The sequence below is a fragment of the Frieseomelitta varia genome, unplaced genomic scaffold (assembly GCF_011392965.1).
Source record: "Frieseomelitta varia isolate USP_RPSP 00005682 unplaced genomic scaffold, Fvar_1.2 scaffold_34, whole genome shotgun sequence".
NCBI classification, from domain to species: Eukaryota; Metazoa; Arthropoda; class Insecta; order Hymenoptera; family Apidae; genus Frieseomelitta; species Frieseomelitta varia.
In genome coordinates this window covers 695,037-718,789 of record NW_025110079.1, presented here as the reverse complement: position 1 = coordinate 718,789, position 23,753 = coordinate 695,037, and the positions used below count along the sequence as shown (strand labels likewise).

At 43.3% G+C, this 23,753-nt stretch overlaps 1 protein-coding gene across 2 annotated transcripts; it reads right to left on the bottom strand.

The window, feature by feature from the left end:
• Positions 1-624: 624 nt before the first annotated feature.
• Positions 625-23,118, bottom strand: LOC122530367 (inhibin beta chain). Of its 2 annotated transcripts, XM_043657241.1 has the most exons (6): positions 22,693-23,118; positions 21,592-22,631; positions 4,606-4,826; positions 3,572-3,806; positions 3,171-3,348; positions 625-2,211 (listed from the first exon to the last, which is right to left on the bottom strand). In XM_043657241.1, exons 2-6 carry the CDS (start codon positions 22,466-22,468, stop codon positions 1,971-1,973), a joined length of 1,752 nt encoding a protein of 583 aa, XP_043513176.1. In that variant the 5' UTR covers positions 22,469-22,631; positions 22,693-23,118; the 3' UTR covers positions 625-1,970. The 2 variants fall into 2 exon arrangements, with proteins under 2 accessions (XP_043513176.1, XP_043513175.1); XM_043657240.1 differs by having other exon boundaries at positions 21,592-23,118.
• Between the last annotated feature and the right edge of the window lie 635 nt (positions 23,119-23,753).

Genomic DNA, 23,753 nt, shown 5'->3' with positions numbered 1-23,753 from the left:
TTTTTTTCTTTTTTTTTTGGTGAACCGAATAACTGTTAAACGCGTACTTTTATTAGGTATAGTTACTGCCTAGAACAATGTGCGTTACAAACGTACAATAATGCACGCGCAAAATTTGCACGTACGAGTAATTTTCTTCTCTTTTTTTTTTTTTTTTTCCTCTAATACCCTTCTGAAACTGGCAGGTTGCATTTTTATAAGAGACTGGAACTTTATAAAGTTATTTTATAACTTTGAGTTAAGAAAAAAGTATATTTATCCCTATAACACGCGTGTGACGTTTTTAACGATTCATTCTATCGGTTCGTTATATACGGAAATATTGTTGATTAAATTAGTTATTAAATGAGAATCATCATGATCTTTTGTTCACATCTGTTTTGGACTCCTAAGACCATCCCACCCCGTCCCACCCACCCCCTGACCAAAATACCCCACCCTCCCATCCCTGGTTTTCCTCTTTTCCTTTTTTTTTTCTTTTATTTTTAATCCCTCGTGTGTATGTATCTATATTTCATTTATATATATATGCAGATGTAGATACATATACATATAAATCTATCGTGTACGCATGCATTTTAATAATAATAATATAATAATAATAATAATAATAATTTTTTTTTCTTTTCAGTTTAAGTCGTTTCGTTCGATACTTTCGAATGTTTCGCATAAAAAACAAGGCAATCAGATTGAGTTCTCTCTCTCTCTCTCTCTCTCTCTCTCTCTCTCTCTCACTCTCTCTCTCTCTTTACACTTAAACTTTACGCTCGTATTTAAATATTTATACTCGGCTGAATCACCTCGTGTGTCTGTGTGTGTATATAATATACATATGTAATACATAAACCGTAAATATGGAATCACTTTTTTGTTTTTTGTTTTTCTTTTTCTTTCATTTTTGTTTTACTTTCATTAGTTCCTTTCCTTCGTTTGCATCTTAATCGCGCAGCTAATACGAAAAGACTAAGCTCTTAGTAAGAAGTTCGTTTAAATTGTTTCGTGCCCCTACGCCTCACCGAATTCCCTTTCCAACCCCCTCGCAACGTGGTGCTCTCCGCCACGAGCACACCACGTGAAGTCAATCTTAAATAACACGGCATGGAAACGAAACGAATGTAAACTCTTGTTCGCCGAGGTGGTCGCCGATCATTCTTTTCTTTTTTTATTCGTTTCTCCTCGCGCTCTTTATTACCCACCCTTTCTATCCCAGTTCTACTTGTTCGCGTATTATTTTCATTTTTTCCTCCCTCTCGCACACATCGTCTCACGCGCTCTAATTTTCTCTCTAGTCCTCTCGCGCTCAACTTACGTCCGTTTCAATTTGCCCTCGGGCGGCTCTTATCAGTAAACGCGCAAGTAATTTAGCTAGAAGTCTTGCTAGAAAAAACATTGACGTTAACAGCTGAAAACTCGCGTTCCTTCTTTGCTCGAACGTTCCCCGTTGCTCCGAACGACTTGACAACCCGTCCCGCGAACAAAGAATGTCGAGTGCCGACAGTCGATTCGACGATCGATTCACCGTCCAACGAGAGTACCAATCTGTTTAAAAAGTATGAAGACCGGCGAGTGGCTCGGCGAGCAAAGTCGAAACGCAAAGTCCAGCTTGTTCTCGGACGAAGAATCGTTTCGTTATGTTCCGTGACAAAGAGTATGTACAGAGCGAATCGAAAGTCGAGGTAGCCGTAATAGGTGAGCCAACGAACGGCCCTGTCGCGGTTAACAACCTTATTCGTACTCGTGGTCGAGCGAAGCATCATCAAGTTTGACAGTATCGAATCGAGATTCGAGGTATATGAGCGTGTATACAAACGTGACCGGCTGGAAATCTCGATCAGGGCCGTTTTTCAATAGACACGCTACCCCCTTCGAGTCGGCTTCGAGCTAGCGTACACACATACACACACAGGGATCGTGAAGGGAGCGGCAATGGGAGCGTAGAAGGAGCAAATACGGAGCGGAGGACGCAACGTTTAAGGACAGCCGCATTCGTCCACTACCATCTTCGGTAGATCTCTCTTGATGATGTTGGAGTCAGGACCGTAGTAGATCAACGACATTGGCGAGAACTTGAGGGGAGCGCAGCAAGGCTGCATACCAGCCAGTCGATCCATCTTCCGATACTCCTCGATCACGTGGGTGTAGTAATTGAGGAAAGTGTCCGGTGTTCTGTGCCCGGCCGCGCAATCTCCCCTGCAGTAATTCGCGTAGTACCTGCACACATCGAACAAACGCGTCCGTGTTACTCCGTGAGGCTCGTTCGACCAGTTTCTTTCGTTAAGTGGGACTCTGTCGACAGTTTCGAAATACATAGTATACGAAAGTATATACTTCCGAAAGGGGGATTCAGGCGAGCCATCTGGCCAGATGGAATTGAAATTGAGTCGTCTGTCGCGCGTTGTAACTCAAACTCGCGTGTGTTCCTCTCGCGGAGCATGCATCGTTAAGCTTAAGACAATTCTGTTTGCAATAATTGCTCGTAAGTTAAGGGTTTAGGGCCGTTGCACTTGTAAGCGACACTCTGATTTCACAGGGATGCCCTACGAGTGACTTGCAGCTACTGATCGACGGCTCCCTGCGAAAGCATCGTCGCGTGCCACCGTGCAACCGGCGCGTACAACCCCCGCACCCACCCGTGTGTGTCTACGCGAGGCTAACTTGATAACAATTCGATCGACGAAACAACCGTCCACCCTGACAACGTTGCGTCGAGTAACGTTACACCTCGTTTGTTCTTTTGACTACATAGGTCTATACCAGATCTATACTGCCCGTCATAAATAGGATTAGGATAGGTACATAGGCGCTCGTTACGAGAGGCGAGGCTTATTTTAGCTATAAAATTGCAGGCCGTGTTATTTATAATGGAACTCGAGATGAAAAATTTAGAGGCCCGGAGGAACAAAATCAATCGTTCGTTTTTTGCTTTCGAGTGAGAATTTTGCGAGCAGAATTGCGAAAAATTGTCGAGACTGACAAAAAAAGACAGATTATCGATGTGATTTTTCGTTTCTTCGTTTTTTATAAAGCTGAGCCCTCTGCCTTACGATTGGCCAACCGTTTAATACTTTTCAAAAGTGGAATATTCGACAAGTTGTTTGGTGCTGCGATCGTAGGCGTGGTGGTTCGCGTTCGATGTAGATTTTACGACACGATTTCGCTGTCGTTCTTACCCTTGGGGAGCAATTATCCAGTCGTCCCAACCGAGTTGAGAAAAGTTCACGTAGAATCTTTGCTTGCAGCATTGACCCTTTATAGCACCGCTGCACTCGATCGCTCGTCTCCTAACCCGTTTCACAGCCGCAGGATCCGTGCGGACGACTAGAAAAGGTCTGTCTGGATCTTGAGTACCTGCGAAACATGGTTACGATTTGTCGTGAATCGTGAAGCAAATAATACTTGTTATTATATACGCGCTGTGCACTTGGGAACGTGTTTTAAAAAATACGAAATTACGAGATTCATTTCTCGCATAAACGTACGTTTCAATTACCCAACGATTGTCTTCGTTTTTCAAATTTTATCAACGTAGTTGATATAGAATATAGCGAGGCACGCTGGAAAATGAGAGTACCTTTGGCGTTCAAAGACGACTCGATCACGTGCGGGGAGTGTCCGTCAAACGTTGACACGTAGACGTGCGAGCCGCATCCGGTACAGTCGACGAGTAACGTCAGTTTATCCCTGGCGGCATCGCGATTCGTCGTGTACCAACTATTCACAACCTTGGTGACGTCGAACTTGAGCCAACCGAGTTGTCCAACGTTTACACCAAGGGACGTGACCATTTCCAAGTGTTGGCCTAGCTCCTGCGAAAACCACGTGTATATCCGCGTTATTCCCGGGTTTTCTGTGTTCACGGGAAGGAAAACGGGATAACGCGAATGTGTTATTTTCTGTTATTCTTTCCTTTCTTTTTCTCTTTCGCTTTGATTTTTTTCACCCTAGCCGGCATTACTTGAAGCTTCCCGATCGGCTGAAACCCGTCAACCGTAGCCGGTAATATTGGACGAATGATTGCTAAGACGACTTAAGATCGCAATGCGTTTTAATGCGATTAAATTTATATAAGTCGGACGAAAGTGTTCAAGTCCTCTCTCTTATCAGTGTCACGTGCGATGTGACGTCACGTGAAGATTTTTCGAGACGACCGTAACGTAAGTAACGTATAAATAAATCATATAAGCGTTGTCAGGTATGTTTCAACAAGGTAGCATCTTCGATGAACGTAACGGTCCTCGAAACAGGTATAAAACTCAAATTTCACTGACTTTACTTCAACATTAGCAGGCTTAATAGTGAACAATTACAATTACAATTATAAAAATTACGGACGCAACGAAGTGAAGGAATACGGGGAATTGCAATAAGAAAGGTGTTAACCTCCTAACGCTTACGCCTGTAAGTAGTAACAGCCAATCTATGTAAGACCGTGATAGTCGTGGATAGACTCTGCTCTACTTTTGCCTTACTGCGTACACTTACTGATACCCATTGTGCATTTATTTTGCTATTGCTATTGTCCCCAGTGTCTTGCCATTCTGCTAAATTTGAAATGGATCTTGGCGTTACGAACGATTATAAATATGATCGACCGGTTAGGATTACCTTTCCACGCAAGTGCGTCGTGTTGCCGCAGCGTACTCTGAATACCCACAGAGTAATATTCTTCTGGTTGGTTTGACTCTGGCGATAATGTTGATAATGATGGGCGTGCCTGAACTCGACTCTCGTCCAAAGGGTTGCTCTTTTGATTCTCAGCGGCTCCAGCGCTGGTTCTCCACTGGACATTGGAAACTCCAGCAACGGCTGTCCGTTCAGCGTACGTCCTACGAACAAGAAGCAATTGTTTCCGTTAGAAGAGAATTTTATTTTCATTTCAAATTGTCAAATAAACGAGAGGCGTTTGAAGAAAATGTGCACGAACGTCTGTAGTTTAATTTTTGTCACGAACCTTTCAACTTTTCCTAGCTCCTTTCTCACACCAATCTTTTTACGCGTATTTGTGACACTTTCGTCCTGCGAAGTTAAACCGAGAAACGAACGTGTACGCGTTGTTGTTCAACTTTGAAACGTGGTTGCTCGCCGACCTTCGTCAACTCATACGTTCGCGGAGGCTTCTCCCTCTAGCCGCGTAATCTTTCCTAGCTCCGACAACGTGAATTTACCACGTTTTGCCTTTTTCTCGAAACGATAATCCAAAAAGGAAAGAGAGTGAGAGGGTGAAGAGACACATCGAGTGTTCCTGATAGAACTCTTTCAACTTTATTGCACAGTGTACCGAACGATCGATCGAAATCAGAAATCCGACGGGCATTACAGAAACGACATTACACCACGCGCGAGATGAATTTTTTTTTCCTCTAAACAAATCACTCGGCTGTAATCTCGCTCGCGTTGCACGTATTATAAAAACTGTCTAATAGAAAGAACCGTGACAGACAGAGTGGAAATATACATATTATATGCATATCTATATATATATACATATACACACATGTAGAGAAAAAGAACACGAGATGTGGAGTTGACAGAGAGAGAGAGAGAGAGAGAGAGAGAGAGAGAGAGAGAGAGAGAGAGAGAGGGAGGGAGGGAGAGAGATAAAGGGATGAAGAGAGAGAAAGTGTAATGCACTCGGACGGCTCAAAGCTCGTGTGCCGGCTAGACAATGTGTTCGCGGAGACACACAGGGATTCGCATACATACATAGATACATACATGCATACACACATGGAGACCGCGATGAAATACAAGGGGGCGAGAGAACGTTGTTCGTGTACAAGCGTAACAAGAGATACATCGAAGCTATCGAGCAGTGCACGCGTAGAGGCACGGGGTGCAGGTTAACGCACACGGATCTGGTAAATATCGGTGTCGGTGTGAGCGCACACTGTGAAAAGCAGAGCCGCGGCTTTATCCCTTAACGGTTTAGTGAGTCACGGACCGAGCGCCGTTGGAGGGACGAGGATAAGCATGGGGGTGTCTGCCATCCGTCTGCCTTCCGCCTTCCGTTCCCCGCAGCCCCAGCTTCTTCTCTCTTTCGCCACTTCACCCCTTTCATTTCGTTCCTTACCCTCCTCCACTCTCCGCACGCTGTCCCGTTATTTCCTTTTCTTTTCTACCCTTGCGTAGCTAGCCTGTAGGCACCACCGACACTGACACCGTCGTCGTCGTTGTCGTCGTTGTCGTTGTCGTTGTCGTTGTCGTTGTCGTCGTCGTCGTCGACACCGACACCGTCGTCCGACACTGATACTGACACTGACACCGACACCGACACCACCGACATCGACACCGACACCGGCATCAACATCGACATCGACACTCAGACTAACACCAACAACAACACAACGTGATACCAACGTAGACAGAATCAGAGACTCCCCTACTAGAGCCAACGACGTCCACACCCTCAACGTAACCCCCCAACGGTCTATGGTCTAGAGTCTAGAGCGTCGTGACGCCAACCACGGAGATATTCAACCTACCGATCTCTTGGCTCTACTCGTTTAACCTTTTAAGTATGGACCAACCGATATATAGATGCACGCGCGCTCGCACACACATGTATACACGTGAACGCGAGGGATAGAGCCTTGGTCTCTCGACGATTTCTCTCGTTTCCTACTGATTCAGTCCTACTCTCCCTCTTTTACAGTTTCTAAATTACATGGGATTTTGTAATTATCTCTACATTCGCAGGTTTATTTAAAGGAAAAGAAATACTTTTTCCGAGGGGTAGTTAATAGAAGAGAAAAAGCTGATTCTCTTGTATAATTATTAGCGACATTTCGAATAAGTTAATCAATTGCTTTGATCGTTACGCCTCGCAGGAATATTTGTTCTAATATTCAGCGAGTGAAACAAACCTTCTCTAGTCGCGTATTCAAAAGAATGCGTGAAATCGTGTTTTAAAACATTTTTTTATTTTTTATTAAAAAAAAAAGGCGCGTCTCTCGTTCCAGCGACCCCCATTTCTATCATTATTAGACGGATCGCGTTCGTCGAAGCAAATGAAACGGAAATCTTTATTGCACGATCAATATCGTCCATTACGTACCGCGACCACTGAGATTTTGGCTCGTGGATTGGGAGATTCTCCACAAGGTTCCGAGAAATCGTTGTCTCTCGATCGTCTGCTTATTTCTACGAGACGGCGACATCAATCCTCTGTCGATACCAGAGCCCCAAGTTACTCTGAGCTTGGGACATCGTTACTTCATTAGGAATTGGAAGCAACGGTTACAAGCAACGATTGAAAATCATAGTGATAACAAGTCAAGGACTCAGTCACGTGCTTCAACACGTAGAAATGTCATCCTTCTCGAATAACGTAATTCAAATAGTTTGCATCTTTAAACTTCCCACGAATTACGTATACACTTTCAGATGACTACATTTTCACTGAGAACGATGAAAATATTACATTGACTAGTTTTGGATGAAAGAAGTAACTAAAGAAGAAAAGGCTGGCATCCTCCTTTAAGAATTTGTACATTCTTATCAGAAAGGAAGAAAAGATATTCTTGGCAACACGGGAGATCAATAACAAATGTTAATTTAGATTTTAGCGGAATATTTATATTCTAACATCGACAATAGCAAAATATGATGAAATAGCTATTAAATTACTGAATATTTTGTCACTATATATTCTCAATATTGTTCGGTATCCAAGTTCATTTTCCGCTTCTTCTTCCTTTCTTTCGATTTACACGAGAAAAAAAATTTTTCAGTAGTTTTTTGGAAAACGAGCTATTGTTCAGCAAATAAATTCCTTTGCAAGTTTCCTACTCTGCCTCTTTTAAATAAGTTCTACAAACGCAATAAATAATAATATTACATTCGACGACCGAGACAAACAGAAGAATAAAACAGATAAAAATTAAGAGGTGGTGCGTTCTCAGACTCCGGAGGCAGCTGGCTGCAATGCTGGTGAAATCTATATTTCCTCTTGGCCACGTTTGCGTCCGAAAGTCTTAAATAATAACATTGATAGAAATTTGTAATATAAAATGTATGGTACGAACTTATGGAGCAACCGATGTACATATTTGTCGATCGATCGAACGCCGATTGTCGATTGATACTCGCGTAGGGAATATCCTTCCGTCTTTCGTCGACCAGCGAGGCGAGCGAAATTCGTTTGTAATTCGTAAATAGTGGAAAACGCGAGAACCGATGAATCGAGAGGGGCGTTGTACGACTTTCGTCCGGCCTCGCTCGAGTTTCGAGTGCATCGTGTGTCGCACTTTTCGAGGTCGGTGCATCGGGTACTTTTGCCGCTGCGCCGCAATGCGACACACCACTGAATCTACATTCCCATTTTCTCGCTTTGATAGCTCGCATCTTTTTCGACGGTCAATCCTGCGTATGAATGCCAGCCGCGTGGATGGTGACACGCTGTGCTAATATTTGCCTCATAACCGATAACCTTGTCATCCGATATCCGGCAAGCAACGCGGCAAAACCGCTTACCGAAATTCAAAATCCGTATGCACATCGACGCGGAGTCGACTCGTGGCTTTTTATCCGTTTCACATTCGTCTTGCGAAACGTGACTATAAGCGAAACTATTCCGATCACGTACGAATACACGACTTCGAGAACGTCTACGAAAACTTGTTTATTTTTGATTGTACGACAATATAGTTTTTATTTGACAATAATACTTAATGATGTTTAATATTAATTCAATTAAACAAACGCTGAATTCTTGTTCAAGCGGGACGGAAGATCTTTTTCTCTCTACTCTTGCCTCTTACCGATCGAGTTGCTTAATTTGCCGAGCAATTCTGAGGCACTCTATTAATACAAACCTGTTGTTCCGTTCTGACTTGAAACATGCTTGAAACATGCTGTTCAAGTAAAGTTGAAGTGATTTCAACTATTCCTTAACTTGAAAGGAAACACCAGTTGCTAGATTATGTAATGTTATTTTCGGTTTCGTGCTTTCGTTGATGTCCGGCTTTTCTCTGATCCTCGCGCCTCCTTTTCTTCTTCTTCTTTATACTCGTGATGTTTTTGTTACATTCGTTACAACCATGATTGACACTTTTAATTAACGATCCATCGTTATTAGAGAAGAAGGCCGGACGAAACGTCCAAGCAACTCCCAAACGACGGGAATTTTCATTGAATCGAAAGGAATCGTTACGTTCGTGTGGACACGAAGCGATTTGTGGATCGTTGGGGAAGACAAGATTTAAGGGTGTCATTCGCTGAATCGAGAACGCTTAGGTGGTATTGCACGAACGCGACACGCACGTTCTAAATTGGATGAAATACGACGTACGACTTTCGATTCTTTACACGAAAACGAAAAAAAAAAAAAAACTCAAAGATGATGAAGAGGAAAAAAGGATTACATCTGTGTAATTAAATCGAGTCGCTTAAATTTTTATGAAACAATTTTTGCTCCACAATAGGTCAAGATTCACGATACTAACTTCTGGCCATTATAATTCGTTATTATTTAAAAACTTTAAGACTCTCTTTCTCTCTCACACACACTTTCTCTATATCTTCAATTTAATTTTGCACAAAAAATCCTTCTTCTTCGAATTTTATTCAATTTACCCTGTTATTTAACTTAATTTATCCCAAAGTTCTACAATCGTGAGAGATTAGGGTGCAATCGAAGAGATTGAAATGCATTTTGTACATTGGTGCTTCAATTTTACATATCGGATTAAGTGTTCATCAATCTGAATATATCGAGGATTTCGTAATCAAAATATTTACGGGTGCAGGTAGCAAACCTACGGCGGTAGAGATCATTAGGATCGTCGGGGAGGATTTTAACTGTAGAGAAGAAGATGACAGAATATCTTTTGATTCCGCGATTTCCTATCCAAGTTTCATTCCCTTTCTTTCGCCGCTGTGCGACTGCTCGTAAACGAGGTTAGCGCGATCACGGGAGAATGTGCCCGTAAATTTGATGCGGGGGTACGTCACTAAAGAAAAGAGGGGTCTCTTCGTCGCCAAGTCGTCCATTTAAGATGTCGCGCAACATAGCAACGCAGAGAAGAATAGCTACGAATGAATACTGAGCAGAGACGTAGAAAAGAGAGAAGGCGTGTGGAATATAGAAATCAAAGAGAAAGAGTTAACTTCATAGCAGAGGAAGGAATTAGAGAGAGAGAGAGAGAGAGAGAGAGAGAGAGAGAGAGAGAGAGAGAGAGAGAGAGAGCTAAGTTGATTTTAATTTTCAATTTTTGCACAATCGAGTGCTGACGAAACCAAGTATTAATTATATATAAGCGGATATTTGCGAATATAATTAAAAAAAAAAAAAATGAAACGATTGTTTCACTTGCCAGATAAGCACACGAAGCTCTCTGAGAAGTGATTAATTACTATCACGTTGCGATTACGTTGCAGGGAAGATGGAAAAAAGGGAAGCGCGATTCCATGGAAAGATCGCTACAAATAACTCGACGCAACATCCAATTAGTTTTTTGCCCCTCGTCTCGAAACAAACGAAATTCCCTCCAGATGAAGCGATAGCCATTGATTCGACACGTCACCGTTTTTTCTCCAAAAAAGGAATATTCGCTAGAATTCTCTCTTTCTCTCTCTCTTTCGGAGATAAGAAAGCAAAGGTAGTTTGATCGCAAGGGTGCGTCGAATCGAGTGCTAAATCGAGGCAAACGGACGCAAGAAGGGCAAAAATGTCAGCGATTTCCTACAGATATGAGAGATTACAGGGAAAAGGAATACTAGCTGCGTTGATGAAATGATCGGGGAGGAGGAGGGGAGGGGAGAAGAAAACTGTTGTGAAAGAAATGTTAATAAATCTGGAAAAGAAATGTTAATAAATCTGGTGGAATTCGTCGATGAGTAAATAAAGGGGATATAAAGAGGCACGAAAGGAAAGTCTCTGAACGAAACGACGAAAGTTAGAAGACGAAAGCTGAAGACTGCTGAGACGACTCCAGAAACGGCTCCTTTAATAGTGGAGACTAAGTCTACGATACTTGAAGTGACGGTCGACTTTGCTGCGTGAATTTTCATCGGTAAGTGGACGAAGAAGAATGAAAGATATAAATCGTAATGTCGTTCGAAGTTTGTCCCCGGACTGCTCCGCGTCAACGTGGTTCTCAATCCAGTTCTCCAAACTCTAAACAACGCGTGTGACGTAATTCAACGCGCGAATATTAAGAGTATTAAACAAGTGAAATTTCTCCTTTCACGGAAGAAGACAAGAAGAATTGGGACAAACTTGACTGACAAGTGGCGCAGTTTTACATAGAAATGTAAAGGAAAATAAAACCATAAAAATATAGAACTAAGAATCGAACGAGAAATGAGAAAAGTTTGAAGCACTGATGTCAGAATCAGAGTGTCGCAGCGTTCACGTCCAGCGCGTAATGCAAAAAACGAACTGTTTGAGGACGTTACGTGACCGGGGGTTAAGAAAGAGCGAGGTTAGGCGGCAAGAGGAGACGCGACACAATAGATAGAGGGATGAGAACAGTACTATGAGACACGGCGTCGCATGCACCGCGACTTTGCCGCTACCACCTTTCTCTGTCGTCCACGGTCGAGAGTCCAACAGCGTCGACCTCGGTGCGAATCTAATTACGGAACGACACGATACCGATGCGTTGCTCAATAATATCTTGTCCACAACCTCATGGTATATCGTGGTGTATCTTATATAGGGCCGAGGCGATTGACCGTAATACGGTCGGTCAAATAAGAGGGTCAGATATAGCTGGTTGGTAACCCTGATCCAGATCTATCGCTCGCCACGTGGTCGCTCGCTCGTTCGTTTGTTCGCGCTACCTAGCGCTGTCGTGCACCTCGCGACTCGCGATTCGAATCACGTGTTCGTGAGAGGTGACGACAAACCGGCTACCGATTCATCTGACTTACAGCTTTACAAGCATGCCACTCTCGATCGACCCTCTCGCGGAATCCTCTCGTTAACAACGGCACGAAATCCGTTATTCCAGTTCGTGCGAAACAGCCACGATTTCACTTCGTTCGCCGTTTCATCGCCGAGGCAACAGATCTCAATTCTTCTTGAACGAATTCACCGAAGGCTCGAGTTCGATCTTGCCTTTTTTAAGATAGGAATTTTATGAGAAACTGGTTACTTTTCGAAAATTCGAATATTAGACGCTTGCGGCGGTTATGATCCAGCATCAGCTAGGCGAGTGAATAACGAAGTCTAGCAAACGTTGGTGAACCGGTCTCGAGTTGCTTGGATTCAGGCTACAACCTGACTAAAATCCGTGGTTTTAGGCACGACGGATCGGCGAATCGATATAACAAACAAACGGTTGATTCCCGGTGTAGAGGAAATTGACTGGCTCGTTTGTACGATAACGGTGCAGAAGGTTATGTTCCTGGAAAATGTGTTTATATCACACTTGTCGCGTGCCTGACTACCATCCGCGTGGCGAACTAATCCGTTGTCGCGGTGATATTATCGCAGCCGTCGTGAATTCACGTCATAAGCTACGCTATTCGATAATTTGCATTAGAACGATACGTATATTCGCGAATTTTACACGACTGGCCTTTTAGTACATCTACCAATCTACCACGACAAAACTAAGATATTTCAACATTTATCATGGCAAATGCTGCACCGTACTGTGTTACATCATGTGTTATGTAAACTTTTCAAAATGTCGTTTTATATATATATATATATATATTGCGTATCGTAATTTTTAATAGTCAATTTGGAACCAACTTGGTGTGTCTGCTAATGGCAATTCGATCGATGGAACTCAACGATCGATCGGATTACACTCGATAAAGCTCGAATCTGATCGAGCATATGAACATACGTCCTATACACGTATGTACGTAGGAATGGAAACTTCGTGTCGAGTAGTTCGATCGGCAACATCATCGAACATCGATCGATCGGGCGGAATCAGGATGGGGGATTTTCATTCGATCGTCGTCCGATCGTGTTCGCGTGTCGCGACGAGCCTCCGGGCTTCGAGACGCGCCTCCGTGCCCTGTAACATTTAATTTCCAAAAATGGAAACCCTTGTCGCTTTAAGTCGTAAAGTTGATCGATTGACTCTGCGGAAAATATGAAACGCATTCGATTGCGGGAAGGGGTTGGCGAGACGAGAGGAGAGGGGTTGCGAGGTACGGCGAGGGGGAGGGTGGGGGAGGGGGGGGGACAGGCGAAGGAGAAGGAGACAAGAGGAGAAGAGAGAAGAGAGAAGGGCAAAGGGTGGCGGTATAGTGGCGGTAGGGTGGTGGCGGAGGGATGAAAACGGGGCGTTTCCCAAGGCAAAGTATCCCAAGTCTAGCGAACAATTAGACGAATCGTGCTCTTTTGTTAAGGGATGATTAAGGAAACTTCGTGTCTAGGCATTTCGAAAGAGGAAATTCCCTGTTTGTTCCAGCTGGACATCTCTCTCGTAGACGGTGGATCATTCATTTGCCCTGAATGACAGAGTTACACAACCGCTGGGTCTTTGACTCGCGTGGAACACTGGATTCCACCCCGTTTCTTATATCGGCGAACACAACCGAAATTATGCACCGGACCAGACGAGGTGAAAAATGATCCTGTCGTCTCGCGAAACGAGAAATTTGTAGAATTTATTCTACCGGGAGAACGAGAAAAGCACGTCGATCCCTCGGCCGCGGGGGGCAAGAAGGACGAAAATTCGCCGGCCCTCGATCGATTTTTGCGCTCCTACGAAGTCAAAATGGTAGAGAGGCAGACAGAGGTGATGACAGAATCGATCGAATGAATTAGAAAAAAAACTAGAGAAGAAAAAAAAAAAGAAATTGGATAAAGAGGCAGACGAGGAAAAAAAAGAGGGGAAAAAAATGGAAAATGTTAAAAATAATAAACACGAGACGAACGATCGGGAGAAAGAAGAGGAGAGAGAAAGAACAGAGCAGAAGGGTAAAAGGGGAGAAGTAACGACTTCGAAACAGCACCAGCAGTACCAAAGCAACGGGATAGAAGACGGAGAAGCACACCCTTGGTTTCTATCCTAGAGCGAAGAGTGTAGTGCGGTAGGATGAGGAGAGTCAAGAGGGAATAAAGGGGGTGTAGTAGGAGATGTACGAAGAGCGGCGCCCAGCTGGAGCCACGTGCATCGATCTGACTACAGGCGCCAGCCGTCCTATCCGTCGGCTCGTTCGTCCATGAGTTCGACCCTGTCCCACTCCAACGCATGTCGAACCAGTACCATCCCACTTTGAACATCCCGTCAGCCTCCCTGCTCCGACATTTCTACCCGTATCCCATACCAATATACCCCCGACCACTGTTAGCATCTATCCCCTTTCTATCTCCCTTCTTTTCACCCTTTCCTCCTCTCGTTTTCTTCCCGTATAGGAAAAAAGGAGGGAACAAGGAAGAAATCTTCCTTTTCTTTCTTTCTTTCTTTCTTTCTTTCTTCTTCTTCTTCTTCTTTTTTTTCTTCTTCGTCCTTTCGCGCGATTCCCGTGGAAGGTCGCGTCACTTAAACCATGCATGTCCTATCCAAAGAATTTCACCCTGGGATTTTCTCTCAGGTTGAACGAACTCCTGCAGCACTTTGCTGCGCGCACTTTTTCGAACGCAATCTCCCCCTTCCCCTCTCTGCTCGAAAAGATTAAAAATTAAAGAGGTCGAGAATCGTCGTTGGCAAACGATTCCAAGAAGAAGAAGAGGAGAGGTGTCTTGTTCCAAGGTGATCTTTTTCTCTTTTTTTTTTTTCTCTCGTCATGCGTATCAAGTTCCGAATTTTTCCACTGCGTGCCGGCAAAAGTGCATTGTAACCATTCGATCGAATAGAGACGCTTAACCCTCGTTCAAAGGCTGGATCTTTATTGCCGCAGGCATCGAATATTTTATTTTTTAGCGGATAAAGGGGGAAGAGCCGACTGAAAATGCTTTTCACCCCCTATGCGGAGTATCGCGATAGCGCCGCTCAGTCCACTGTGTTATCTTTCATAAAGCAATTCCCTTGAAAATTCATAAATTCATAATTCTCTTGGAAAGAGAAAATTCTCCAAAAAAAATTCGAGATTTTTGAAATAGAATTGTTGAATATTCCGTCCAAGAGAATCAAAGTGAAAGAAAATTTCACGCGGGTTTAATTCATTCATCGGATCGTTCAACTCTGTAATAATGTAATAATATTTAAAGGGCGGAAAATTCCCATTTTCTCTTCGTGAAAAATGCAAAAAAAAAACCGTTCACCCCATTGGAGAGATACGAATTTCGATACGTCGTATTATATCGGGAGTAAAAGGATAAAGATCTCCGTTATGCTTCCCGTGATTGGTACGTACAACGAATTACGAGTTACGAGTTACAAGTTGCAAGTTACGAGTCACGAGTTACTGGCTACGGCCGGCCGAGCTTTCACAGAGAATTGCGTTCAACGGAGTCGTCGCCAAGTCCTTTTAAAAGAGAACAAACGTCGAACGCGTGTAATGGCCAACTTCTACACTAGAAACCTCTCGTCCACGACGACGAGATCTTCCTCGGCGATGATGAACATTTGAACAAATAGCGGACCGGGTATCACTCATAGTGACCATTTCTTTCGTATTATAGCGGCGCGCATGGCGTATCCGCTGTATCTATTACTGTAAATCCTTCTGTACATTTTCTTTTTTTTTTTTTTCATTTTCCTCCCTTTCTCCCCTCGTTTTCCTTCTTATCTTTGGTGCGCAACGCTTTCTTCCAGGAAAATGGCAAAATTTGGGAAACTTCGACTCAGCGGACGAATATAACCGAATATAGTTAATGATTAATGTACGAACGAACGAGCATAACTTGCGTGGAAATTTCGTTGGACAACGCATGTCCCATAATTGACGTTTAGTACTGACGTATCAAAAATTAAATTAGTTATCTTATAGAGCATACATTCTGTGGCATAGAGAATCATCTGTGACGTGGAATATTTTCAAACTTTTTCTTATTCGAAGTGTGAACGACACGTGAAAAGATTAGACAACTAGTCCAAATAAACCGGGATTGCAAAATAAAATTGCAAGCAACGAAACGAAAGTTTCGCTCGACCAATTATCAAGAAAGAAAAGCTAGTTTTTATAATTTGTATTTCATCGTTCTTTCGTCTACTTGTACGCTCTTGTACTATTGTTATTAAACGTACCGTCGAAACACGTGGCAAGAGGACATGATAAATATATTATACGCACACTCTCCTCCATAATGAAAAGCGAAACAAAAAAAGATAGGCGCTGAGAAGAACTTTATATATCGGGATAGAGAAATTTCCGACACGTAAATCAATTTCAGCCGCACGCGTGCTAATCGAACGACTCGTAAAGTTACCTTGGGTGTCTTGCCTTTTGTAATTGTTTCAAGCCACCCAGAACGTTCTTTCTTTTTCTTTTTTTTTTCGTTTCTATTTGACTAATCAGTGATCAATTTCAAAAGCTTGGCAAAAGTCATTCGCATGCGATGCACAATTCCTTATTGCGGCACACGTCACGGTGTCGCAACTACGATACTACGATGCAATTCAGCATAAATCGACTTTTAAAATAAATATCATATTCACTTGCTGTTTGATCGTTGATCCTTAAATAGGTAACACTCATTCACGCAACGTCATTCGTACCTATGCTAAATTCGCAATTCTTGATAATTGATTTTTTTTCTTTAAATAAATAAAATTCGTTCGTCATCGACATCCATGGGGAATCCACGTCTCGTCAAGTTCGCCAGCGTGTCGAAGAAACTGATTTAATCGATATCGCGGGACAAACTACACATTTGCCTGTTTTGATGTACTTTGCTTTGAAATAGCGAAAGATAAGAAATTACGAGGAAAAAGAAAGCGTTCGAGGCGCTCGTGTCAATGATGTACGAATGAATAATCAATAAATAAGGAAGAAACGGAAGACGGATCCCGATGCTTGAGGGAAAGCATTTCACCCGATGAAAATTGAGTAATCCAATCGATCGTACCAACGAATCTAGACGATCCTACATAAATAGGAATTATTTTCATAGTTAGATAGACCTTGTAATCGACCATGAAGATGTTTGAAAGAATCTATGTCCCGCATCTTTACGTAAAGGAAGACAGTTGAGACAGAAAATCAATTAGAACTCTGTTCCCTCTGTGCCGAGAGAGGTTCAAATATTCAGAAAGTTGCCCGACACGGAAAACCTTCCACGAGGACGAGCGTGCGACTCTGCGGGAAAGGGGATTCAATGGAAAGTGAGACAGACAGAGAGAGAGAGAGAGAGAGAGAGAGAGAGAGAGAAGTGTCGCCGGGGAATGAAAACTTTCAAAAGAGACGACGACGCTCGAATAATTCTCGGTTAAGCGGCTGCCTACGCTAACACGAGTATAAATATGCAGACTAACTAATTAAGCAGAGCGAATGATCGTTGGCAAAGCGTTGCGTAGGATCGGCAAACATGCAGAGAAGAAATCTAGCCGTCTGTGTCTAGAACCTTGTAGTTTTCCCTGTCAAGAGTAATGGTTTCTCCCTTGAACGCGAGGAAAACTCGGGAATAAACCGCGAAAATTACGACCGTAGGCCTGACACTGAAACTGTCGTTCGAATAATTGGAAATGAGCATGCAACAGAGCTAAAGAGAAGCACTTTAACAATCTTGTTTCTTTTTTTCAGTGTGTTGATTGTAATTTTTGATTTCTATCTAGTTTATCTACGACAGGTGAAACATCTGTACGATTTTTTTCTACGACATTCTTTTGATAGAACGATTCTCGAAGCTTTACGCGCGTTTCCTCGATCTATCTTCATTCTGTTTAATGAATGAAAATTTAGAATTTAGTTCCGTTCTCGACTGTTTGAACGGAAACCGATTGCTTAGCGCAGAGTGCTTCCTCTTACTCGTAAATCACGAAATTCTCAACGGATATTCAGATTTTTCTTCGTATCTATTCTCTCGATAAATTGTTTCTTTGTTCTCTCTCGAACTTCTGCGAAATTATGATTTATTTTAAACAATTTTTACGGTAATCCGCGTTTCACGTTCCGAGCTTTATCAACGTCGATTGAATTTCTCCTGATGGAGAAGCTTGTCATATTCTAGAAAGAAAGTCCATTTTCTATCCTTCGATCTTGAGGATCTCGAGCCTATTGCTCGACGACACGTTCAGGGAAAAAATATTACTATCGTCCACACCTATCCTAACGCTCATTCTCCAACAAATCTTATTTTTTCCCTAATAATAGGTTTACATTATCAAAGTTGTTTGTACTTAAATCACTTGATCAACTCATTAAAGGCCAAACAAGGTTACAGTAGTTATAAATACTTCGATTTTTTATATCTCACAAAACTGCGAGAGAAAGAAAAATGAGCGAAAGAAATGATAACGAAAAAAGAAAAAACTGGGGAAAAGTTCAGAGAATCTTTCGAATTTCTTCTCCTCCCCAGTCATAATTTTCTTAGAAAATAGAATTTAATGAAATGTATTGAAAAGAGCTTACAAACGAAGTAAAGTTCCATTGACGCGAAATATTCGTTGGCTCTCAACGAGCTTAATTTCTGAACGAAATTTATTTAAACGATATTAGGATACAGACATCGTGAGTAAACGTGAGTGCCTGTGGATCTCGTGATACCATGTTTCAGACCATCGGGGAATTTTTGTGTGTTACGCATGCCAAAAAGGAAAAATTGTGGCAGAAAAGTTTCTCCGTGCCCCTCCCCCCACCCTGGCTGCTCAAGAGATCGATATCAAAGAGGCGATGGTGCTTTATAGTTTCTTTAGTTTCTTCAAAAAGAATGACGTGTTCACCGGCTATGTATAGTGACGCCGGCATTAATATTAATATTGTATTTTATGTTGTATTGCATGTCGTATTGTAACGCGCTTATCGAGCAACCGATATGCGCCTCCGGGGCGACGACCACGAATTTGCGCGCGTGCGAAATATTCACCAACACCCCTGTTGTAATAACCAATTCGAACGGCCGCTGCCGTCTTGAAATACCGTGGAGTCCCTTTCGTTTTACGCTTATCGGATCACACCGCGAAGAATCAATCCTGCCACGATCCTCGAATTTTTCTGTCTCGGTGTGTAACTCGACAAATAAGAGGGATTTGTTAATTTGTAAAATGCTTCAGAAAGGTGTACTCGAGATCTTTGCGTCTTTGTATCTACTTTAAACCAGCGATATTTTTAAACGGTAGAAAAATGCAGAATCGCGCCGGAAATGACCGAAGGAAAATGGTCAAGAAATAAAAACGCGAGGGTAAGATTAATAGTTTGCGAGTGTTTGTGCAATTTTATGTTTTCTCGAATACAATATAATATAATGGAATAGTAATATTGAAAATTACCGAGTCCAAACGTGTACTTGCAATTAGTTAATTAGATTTAAACCAGTGTGACCGAAACAAATAAAGGTACATCTAATTACGTTTCTGATATAACGTGAGTATAATTCAACAGGTAATTCTATCGTTAAATTTTCTAAAAATGCATAAACATCCGCAGCCTAACGATGCGTTCTAACATCATTGCACGTGAGAGGAGATCATCAAGGGACCAAAGCGTGAATGTCGATTAGTACTACTTGTATTAGTCGATCGCGTAGTGTAGCTTAAGAAGATCCGATCGATCACTCTCTCTCTATCGAATATCTACTTGTCCAAATATCTTTTTCACGAAATCTTCTTATGAAAAGTGCACATGGCTACAAAAATATTAAGCTCTGATTATTGAGCGATTCTCTCCTTTTATTTCTATTATAAAACTATCGTTCCGTTTCTATCGTATTTCTATCCTCTAGCGGAAAATTAAAGTTCCAGTAGCCTACGAAAATATTCACTTACAGAAACATTTCACGAACATATTTTACTCTATAATTTTATAGCCTCGGCTAACAATGTGGATCGTGAAAGAGTATTTAAATAACCAATCGTCACTTACTATCGACAATCCCCAATACTTGATACTCATTTTTAAAACAACTAATTCACGTATTGCGTGCTACTTTTTTTTACTAAACGCAGATTTCCAGTAAATGATCGCAACGTCAACATAGATTTTTCAGATCGATCGTTAATTTTACCACAATGATCATTGTAATGCCATATATAGAAATATCAAAATGTTTTCAGGCAAGTGTGTCAGATACATTTGCGATTCACTGCACGCGCTAAAGGATGAAAATAAAAGGGAGAAACGGGATGAGGGAGGGGAGGGAGGAGCGGGGAAACAATCGGCGAAGCCCGTTATGGAAAATAACTCGTTAATTTAACCACGACGAATATGTTGGATAGGAATGGCGGGGCACGACCGTAAATGCTGGCCAACATTGTTTCTTCTAGCTCCGGCTAGCTCTATTACCCTTATTGTTAAACTTAGAGTTACTGAACTACAGAACGAACTATAGACAGTCGTGGCGCGACACCCATATCTACGAGCCACGTGGCTCCAGCCGTGTGGCCACGCATGCATGCGAACCAAGGTGTCGTTCGTGACGTTTTCTGCGTATGCCTCTTTCCCTCTTCACCTAAACCAACCCCACTCTCTCTCTCTCTCTCTCTCTCTCTCTCTCTCTCTCTCTCTCTCTCTCTGCCTATTTCTCTCNTCTCTCTCTCTCTCTCTCTCTCTCTCTCTCTCTCTCTCTCTCTCTCTCTCTCTCTCTCTCTCTCTCTCTTTCTCTCTTTCTTTTCTTTATACTTCTCTGTTGGAATCCTGTTGTTCTTTCGCAATTCATCCGCTCGCGATTCAGGCAACAGGCCAATCGACCAAGCGGACTGAACGAACCACGTATCCCATTTGCAACGTGGCCGTTCTCGAAAAGTCGCGAAACGCCACGAGCTACGCACGACGTACGCGCGAATCGATCGAAACGGAAACTGAATCGTCGACCGTACGGCAGTACAGCGGCTTACGAAAAATATTTGAACGCTTATCGCGTAGAAAACCTCAACGTATATGCCGACGCGTGTTACAGGGAACGCCTTCTAAAATTTCGCTTGGGGTTGCCACGATTATGCTGGTTGAAATCTTTACAATTGACGATGTAAGTATGATACTGATATTCGTATGGTTGTGTGGCGACAGCCGGTGCTAGTGAAATATCAAATGCGCGTTCAAATACCTTTCGTAAATATGTCACAAGATTAAAGTTTCAAAGATATGATTGCGCCTGAAAGCGTAGATTTGTTATAAACTTGCGAATAATCTCGTTTTAAGCAAACTTTGAAATAAAGAATTTATTAAAGAAGATGATTTTGAAGGGTAGTTTCGTCGATGATCGTCGAATCGATATCGCTCCCTAATAGAAATAACAAAAGTGCCTGATACAGATTCGGGACGCGTGAATTAGACAGCGATACGTTCTGGTTCTTATTGATACGCGTCGTTGAAAGAGCGTGATCAATACTAATAACGCGGCGTAATATCGCAAATCGCAACTGGAACGTAGCGAGTTGAGAAAATTAGAAAAGACAACTATCGTTTGTAAAACCGTCGGCCCGTGGTAAGCTTGGAAAGGGTGCGCGTGCGCGCCTCAAGGGCTTGTGTCACGAGTCGACGAGCGGACGAGTCACGAGCGACGAACGACGAATGAATGTCACAGAAAATAGCAAGTCGAAGAACGAAATATGAAAATCGCGAGACCATCGCGTAGACTCTCACCAGGTTCGGCAAACGTGATGATCTCGGATGTCCTCGCGTAGAAATCATCCATCTCCTCCTCAGGTTCTTGACCTTCGTGGTCCTCATAGGAGCCTCGGTAGGAAGAAGCGATCCGCGCGTTGTCTTTCGCAGAGCTGTCGACACGTTGATCGAGATTCTTGTAGGAGTATTCGTCGGCACCGTAAAAGAACTCTGCGGAGTACACGTTCTCACGATCGTTCCTCGATCTATCGGACGATGGATAACGAGAGGATTGAGCCTCGGCTCTGTAGAGAGTTTCCAGAGCGAGATGCCTCGGTACGGTGGCCAATGTTCGGTTTACGTCCGGCCGTGCCCTAAGGCCAAGTTTAGTTAGTATTTGGTGTTTGATAGCCTCCAGTCTTAAGTCATCCGGAGTAGGCGCGCTGGTGTCCTTCCTTTCGGAACCACCGCCCCTGTAGTGCGTCTCGTGTACATGTTGTTGTTGATCTTGCTCCTGTTGATGTTCTCTATGCTGCTGTTGATGTTGCTGGTGCTGCTGTTGTTGGTGCTGATGCGGACAACCTGGACAGGTTTGATGATGATTCTGTCGCGGTTGCACGGGCGAGAACGTTAGACAACAGAGCGCCAACCCAATGAGAAAGACGTTGGAAGGTACCAAGGGTCCTCTGTATCTAAATAGAAGGCGAGAGGGGGGCAAGTGGGATCGTTGATCTCGGCATGATCGGCTCGAATCGATCGATGGATCGTACGGCGTCGCGGCAGGAGCGGCTTCACCGGTAGCACGCCGGCCGTGGTGAGCACGGCAACGCCGATCCTGACACTCGATCTTCTCCCAGAATCTCTCGTTTCGACCTGCGTTCGAATTGAGTCCTGCTCTATACGACACCTGGTGCATTTCGGCGGCGAGTCACCTCCTCCACCCCCACCACCACCTCCTCCTTCCTCGGCTCCTCTTTCTCTCTCCTTCCCGATCCGCTTCCGCTTCGAGCTGAATATCGTCGACCTTTCTCGATCGGCGATCACCACCACCACCGATCCGGTCACGCTCGCTTCTGATCCTATCGATGTTACGATTCGGATGAGAAACGTAGCCGACCGTCGAACCGACCGTGATATTACTATTACTATTACGATCCAAATAAACGGGATGCTCAGTGTCCAGCGTTGAAGGAGGAGTAGTCCTCGTTCCCGAGCAATGATACAGAGATAAGAGGGTGTGACGACCACGACAGGAACCTGTTGAGAAGGTAGAATTCGTGTGGAACGAAGGCGATGGCGATGACGACGACGACGGCGACGACGGCGACAGGGAAAAGGCATTCTCGCCTAAACCCCCCATTACCAACTACCCGGTGCCGCTGTTTCAGGATCGATCTCACCCGCAAGATGGACCGTAACCGGGTACACCCTGTTCGCGTTTTCGGCCATTCGCGCTTTCGTTTTCACTGATCTGCACGTCCACGGGTACGCGCGCCTCTAATTAAATAATCTCTTGCCTTTTGTCTCTTCTCTTCTTTGCGTTTCCCTGTCGTTTCCTCTTCTCTCTTTTCCTTTCTTCCCTTTTGTCTTCTTCTTCCTCTTCTTACACCTCGTGACTCTCTCTCTCTCTCTCTTTTTCTTTCTTTCTCTACACTTCCTCTGGAGCAGCCGCTTTCCTCTTGCTTTTACTCTTACACACTCGTTTATTTACTTTATTTTTTTTTCTCGCTACTCTGATCACCACCGTGTTAAAACACCCCTATCTTAATTGCACTTTTCCCCCTCTCTCTTCAGATTCTCAAACGACTTTCAACTATTCGGCTACTCGACTGATTTTTACATAGGGAACCAAGCTTCGGAACCTGAATTCCTCGATATGATAATATGATCGTATTATTTCTTTCCACGGGCGATTAATTTCCAAAATCGCCCACTAAGGTCTTCTAGATTTCCTCGGACACTTTCTATGCGTACCTAATGTTTCACTACGACTAAGGTCCTTGGAATGATGCACCATTTAAAGGCTTGAAGCGACAGCACATACAACGACAGGCATCTGAGCCGATTTTATAAGTAGGAAGTCCTTCGATCACCACCACCGACCAACGGTTCTCCAGATCCGTGCCCTTTGAGATCTATCCACTGCCCTTTCTCTCTCTCTCTCTCTCTCTCTCTCTCTCTCTCTCTCTCTCTCTCTGTCT

What these genes read in the sequence shown, in the direction of transcription:
- LOC122530367 (XM_043657240.1), bottom strand. Translation starts at nt 22,468, where the DNA reads ATGCACCAGGTGTCGTATAGAGCAGGACTCAATTCGAACGCAGGTCGA. An exon ending in CATCACGTTTGCCGAACCTG is followed by an intron (nt 4,827 to 21,591) that starts GTGAGAGTCTAC and finishes TCTTGTTCGTAG; the next exon opens with GACGTACGCTGAACGGACAG. An exon ending in CGACGCACTTGCGTGGAAAG is followed by an intron (nt 3,807 to 4,605) that starts GTAATCCTAACC and finishes TGGTTTTCGCAG; the next exon opens with GAGCTAGGCCAACACTTGGA.